At 35.9% G+C, this 6000-nt stretch overlaps 1 protein-coding gene across 4 annotated transcripts in view; it reads left to right on the forward strand.

Moving 5' to 3' along the window:
* LOC142350704 (cAMP-dependent protein kinase regulatory subunit-like) overlaps positions 1 to 3062 on the forward strand; it is a 55897-nt gene extending 52835 nt beyond the window's left edge. For all 4 annotated transcript variants that reach the window (XM_075402635.1, XM_075402638.1, XM_075402637.1 and 1 more), the window contains exons 5-9: positions 39 to 256; positions 501 to 561; positions 1314 to 1435; positions 1541 to 1622; positions 2175 to 3062. In XM_075402635.1, the coding sequence (XP_075258750.1) occupies positions 39 to 256; positions 501 to 561; positions 1314 to 1435; positions 1541 to 1622; positions 2175 to 2347 (656 nt within the window). In that variant the 3' untranslated portion in view covers positions 2348 to 3062. The remainder of the gene's footprint in view (positions 1 to 38; positions 257 to 500; positions 562 to 1313; positions 1436 to 1540; positions 1623 to 2174) is intronic.
* The last annotated feature ends 2938 nt before the right edge of the window (positions 3063 to 6000 follow it).

A 6000-nucleotide genomic window follows, 5' to 3' on the forward strand; every position in this document is an offset into this window, starting at 1 on the left:
TCTGTATTTCTGTCACACAAAACCGTTTTGATCTTCAGGAGAAGAGGGTGATTATTTCTACATCATTCACAAGGGTGAAGTTGACGTATACGTGAACAACGCCAAAGTGGGTTCAATTGGGGAAGGGGGCTCTTTTGGGGAACTGGCCCTGATCTACGGAACTCCCAGGGCTGCCACCATCGCTGTCAAGGAAGACTCAGCTACTCAAGTCACAACTTTCAGATTGGACAGAGAATCGTACAGGATGCTTCTCATGGTAAGGAAATATGTTTGTCTATTTCCAGATCTTTTCCAAGCCTCTAGGTTAGGAGATGCCTTATCATTTCCAAGTTTTATCGCATTTTATTAGTTTCTCTCGAACGAAGTTTGAATAGAATTATTGTAAACGTGTGGTGCTGAAATCGGTGTCATTTTTTTACTATAAATCTTAATAGTGGAATTTGATATTTGATCTTTTTTTTATCGATTTGTTTTTATTAATTGAGTTGTTCGCGTTTCAGGGCAATACACTGAAGAAGAGAAAATTGTATGAAGAGTTTCTGAAGAAAGTGCCAATATTAGGTGAGTGCTTGCACGTTTACGTATTCCTACTAACTTTAAAATTTTAATGCCCCTCTCTACTCGGTACAGTTTGGGTCGAACCCCAGATTATTTGTTGAAATGAAATCACATTACGAGCCAGCGCCCCTACCAATAGATTTGAATTATGATTGCACAAATTTGTGGAATTTTGAAACAAAAGCTTTGAAAAGTATAACATCAATAACATTTTATTTAATCGTTCCTTTGTCGCCATATGCCACACAATGTACGGCCTGTTTTACATGTATTAAGATTAGTTATGTGGAATTAAAGATGAAAATAGACCCAAATAGTCCTCTTTATTTGGTGAGGGCGCTGGCTGGTAATGCAAACAAACTAATATCACCAGTACTATTTGTTATAAAAATTCGACTGGTACCAGGTTAAAAAGGGCAACGGAGATCAAGATTACACAACAAACGCAGCTGCCTATGAGCAGCATTAACATCATCAAATCTTTGGTAAACTATGGTCTATGGTAAATCGATAAACTACGGTCTATGGTAAACTACGGTCTATGGTAAACTACGGTCTATGGTAAACTACGGTCTATGGTAAACTACGGTCTATGGTAAACTACGGTCTATGGTAAACTACGGTCTATGGTAAACTACGGTCTATGGTAAATCTATGGTCAAATCGGGGTCCTTTAAAGTACCCACCAGTTCAGTGAATGATATTTTCATGGATAATCAATAACTGGTATCTGTATAGTTGTGATATTTTTGTAGAGAGTCTAGACTCGTGGGAGGCACTAACTCTGTCTGATTCTCTGGAGGCAATCACCTACAGTGACGGAGGGGTTGTGGTCAAACAGGGAGAACCAGGCGACGATTTCTTCATCATTGTCAATGTAATAAATCACTCATCCTCATGTTTTTCTTTTGACGTTTGTCACTTTTATTCTAGAGTGCTAACAGCTGTTTCGCTAGTATTGTTTAATTCCAATGTGTTTAAGGGAGAAGCGAAGGTGCTGCAGAGGAAGGATGGAGAATCTGAGGAGGTCGAGGTTGGAACCCTCAAGACATCCGACTACTTTGGTCAGTATTGCGATTTTACGGTTTCTCCGAACAATTCTAACTCCGACGGAGTTAAACATGATTTCCCAATGTTTGTGTTTTGTCATATTCTGTGACGTGAGCTATGTTAATGATGAAGGTAGACATCAAACTGAGCGGAGCTTTAACTCTCGAAAGATTCAAATTATGGGGTTGATGTTTTAAGTTCCAAGTTGAGTTCCAAGTTTCAACTTACAATTCAGGCTTTGAAATCTTACGCTGTATTTTTTTTTATTTTTTAAGAATGGTATTGCTCGCAGAAAAGTGCTACGGTTCATCTTACTTTAAATTAAAATATTGGAGATATTTTGGGTGTTTAGCTTGCTTTCTAGTTGTGTTGATTTACAGCCTGTTGCAATGTAATAAAATAACCATGAGGGCGTGGAGGGCATAAACATTACATGTCCAATTTGTTGAGAAAATAGATCCTAATAATTAATTCTGGCAAGCATTCAGTAGCATTAAATTAAGCTGCCATGGCTTTGAATTTTTGCTCCTAGCGCCGGCTTTATAAAAATCTATTTGTTTTTCCAGGAGAAATCGCTCTCATCTTAAATAGACCTCGAGCAGCCACAGTGGTTGCGAATGGGAAGCTAGAATGTGTCAAAGTTGACAGATCCCGGTTCGAGAGGATATTGGGGCCCTGTCAAGACATCCTGAAGAGAAACATGGACCAATACCAGTCTGTAATCCAGTTGTATCCATAAACCGACATCTCAATTAGCAGAAAATTTCTCACAGCAGTCCTCTCTCAGATTACCGAGTGTTCAATTAGCAGAAATATCCTCGAATATTATTACGAACCATCATCATTTAACGCTACATTTACTCAGAAGAATTGTTTGCGACAAACTTTTTAACTACTCAGCATTTAATCCGCCATTTAAACAAAAACCCTGACAGCCGAGATTTTTGCAAAGTTGCCATATAAAACATCAAAGTGGACCATAAGCCGAATTGCCTTGAAGTGAACTCTTAACCGAATCGACATCAAAGCCGGTTCAACTACAACTATTGCAAACAAACGGTTCCGATGCTGTTTCATCAAGTCGTATGAATTACTAAAAGAATTAAAGATCGAATAACGATGTAATAAACTGCTATTTAAGAATCAGAAAACCTGATTACAACTTACTAACAAGTAACAGATAAGTCTCAGACGGTATTTTGTAGTGAAAACTGAACTGAGATCAAAGTCTAAATCTAGCTGCTGCGGTTCGAAGATCTCTCGATTTCTCGTCTCTTTGAATTGTTCATATTAAATTGATGATTTTAAATGAATATTATTAATTGTACACAACCTACAGTCGTCTAGTAAAGAGATTTCTATAAAAATACACTAAGTGAAACATTGTTTTCTTATCGCTTTAGTTTTAATTGACACATACTTGTTTGTCTGAATTCAAAGCGGTATTTCGAATAGCTAGTTTTTTGTCCTACTACTGGTTTTTTGTCCTACTTTCTATAAGTTTAGAAACGTGCTAAAAGGTTAATTTAGATAGTTAAAGAGTTGAGCTCCGGTCAAATTGTCTGCCAGACGCTTGAAATCTTCCTTGACAGGCCTTCGACTACCGCGCACCTTAAAGTTTTAGTACTCTATTATAAGGGGAGGCAACTTTTCCATATACTTATTAATAGTCGCGAAGCGATTGCGGCTATTATTGGGGACATCGTGGTTTTTTACAATTCGAAGAATTTGAATTGTATTGGGGCGCTGTCTTTTTACGACTCGAAGAGGAGTATTGGAGAAGTCCTTTTTTTAATCAATTTTATTGGAGTGATTTTTGAAGCGGGAAATGAAGCGCGTGAAAAAATTTGGAGTGATTTTGGTGCTGAACAAAAGTGAAGAGCGGAGCGAAAAGAGAGTGGGTTTTTTTCATACCGCTGTTTTTGAGAGAGCGAGAAATTGATGTGTGAAAAAATTTTCTCTAAGCGAGTGAAATTTTTTTTGTTCACGTGCGGCATTTTAAGCAGTTTTTTTATTTATTTTCGTTAAGAGGTTTGGTTATGATTTTGTTTTAAGTTGAGGCTGTTTTCGGTAGTGGGTTGAAGGTTTCTGGAAATTCATATGATTTTTATGATAATTCGGAGGTTTTTAAGGTATTTTGCTGATTTTCGGGCTATTTTTTGACGATTATTTTGTTTTACTGGCTCAAATGGGTATTGAAGAAACCCCTTCTACTTGAGCAATATTCTGATAACCATTTGTTACAGTTTTGTGGGCAAGAATCTTTTTTTTTGTTGAGAAATATGGCAAAAAAATGGCGAAAATGGGAACTATTTTTTTTTTAATTTTTAGCAGTTTTTCGTTTTTTTTTCTGTTTTTAGCTAAGTTTCTTTGCCTATTATGACTTGCCTATTGTTTTGCGAGCATCTGGATACCCTATTGGCGGAAGGGAATTTTTCTTTAGATTTATATAATTTTTGAAATACTAAAAAATTTAGTAACTTCCAGTTTTTCAGTGAAAGTTGTTTTTAAGAGCTTTTTTTCATAATTTAGCCGAAAGTATTTTTTCAAAATTCAGATAAATGGTTTCTGTAAGTACCTGTGTTTTGATGAAGTTATTTTGGCTGAGATAGTTTTTTCGAGATCTCAATTTATAACAAAATTTGATCAGATTTTTTATCATATTTTAACAGATTTGATTTTTTTGTTTTTACTTTTTCGTTTCATGACTTTGTTTCAAGATAATCATAAATTAGTGAAGGCACGTTTTGTTTGATGAGTAGTTGGATGGCGTTCAAATGGATTTTCACTTCGAGTCGTTTCCGAAATTCTTCCGGCTATGTTTTTAAGATCTGTTCACACATTTTCATGATTTTTGAAGTCAATTTGGAGTGGTGATTTTGGTCACGCCGAAACAGGAAGTGGAGCGAAAAAGCGAGTGGTTTTGCGGCGTGAAATTGTTTCGCTCTAATTTTAAAGTAAAGTGAGAAAACGGTGTTTGAACAAAAATTGGGTTTCTCGCTAGTGGTTTTTTATTCACATGCGGCAATTTCACTTTAATTTTTACTGTTTTTTCGATTTTTTGGATCGCATTTTTTTTTCGAAATGTTCCCAATCCATTCATATTTCATTCTAGGCCTAGTTCTTTGTCTGAACCAAATTTCCCTTTTCTCGCTAGTGGCTTTTTTGTTCACATGCGGCATTTTGACATTAATTTTCAGTTTTTTTAAAAAATTTTTTCTGATTTTTGTAGAATTGGTTTCCGTGCTAGTCCGTTCTAGGTCTAGTGTATTGTTTAGTCGATGAAAAATCTTTGATTTGTTCGTCAGGACTTGTTCTGCTATGTTTTTTTAATTCGTCGTTTCCAGCGATGATTCTTTCGACCTGACTTCTTGGAATTGACTTTTTCACTAACTTCTATTGCTTTGCAGTTAAAATTTGTGTGCATGAAGTCATTTCTGCTTTTAGGCCAATTGCGTGACTTACCTCAATAAAAAAATGATTTCTGAACTCACTTATGGAACATTAAAATTAACATTTTATTTAAAGATCAATAGTGTGCATCTAAGTAGTGCCAAACTTATACGTCCTAATTCTTGAGTATTAGTCGCGTTTTTTTTGAAAAAGCTCTCTGAGCACTTTTTCCTTATAGACCGTATATGTCATAAAATTGACAGTCCAAATCTATCCCTAGTGGTCTATTAAAGGACTGGTTGTCGATCTATCACTTATGTCTTTGGTTGTTTCAGTCAATGGAAGGCCACAAGCTTCTATCGCGGCTATTTTCCGGCAAACTGCCGGCTATGTTTTGTCAAAGCGGCATTCTGAATCACTGGTATAAAATTCAAATTGATGATAGAAGTTAAAAAACGACTCGACGTACCTCTCAAAGTTGAAAAACCAACTTTAAAGTTCTGTCAGAGAAATTTTAGTATCCAAAAGCAACCTATATGCATTAGAAAAACTACTTGTACTGTTTGAACCAAAAAAATGCCCCTTTTTGCGGCGTACACAAATCACTCCTCTTCAAAGAATTTTAGTAAGAGAAGTGTAGTACAATTTGAAAGACAGATGCACAAAAACCGCACAAACATACTAACAAACGCCAACAAAAATACAAAGCCCAACACACAAAATTGTTTTTCGTAATTGGTCAAAAATCGAAGCTTGTCATCGTTCATTTTTGTCTTCCTTGTTCTTTCTGGATAAACAGAAAAGGACTTCTTCAGGCAATTGTGTTGGTAATCGTAAAATTGACACTTTAATCTGAAGTGAAATTTTAGAATTATCTTGTTAATAGCAGCCGTCAGCCTCTCAACGGCTTTAATTTAGGCGCTCTCCTTTTTACAATTTAAAGAACTTGAATTGTATTGGGGCGCTGTTTTTTTAAGAGCGGTTCATGTTTTCATGATT

Source organism: Convolutriloba macropyga, chromosome 12, assembly GCF_964194025.1.
Source record: "Convolutriloba macropyga chromosome 12, txConMacr16.3, whole genome shotgun sequence".
Taxonomy (NCBI): Eukaryota; Metazoa; Xenacoelomorpha; order Acoela; family Convolutidae; genus Convolutriloba; species Convolutriloba macropyga.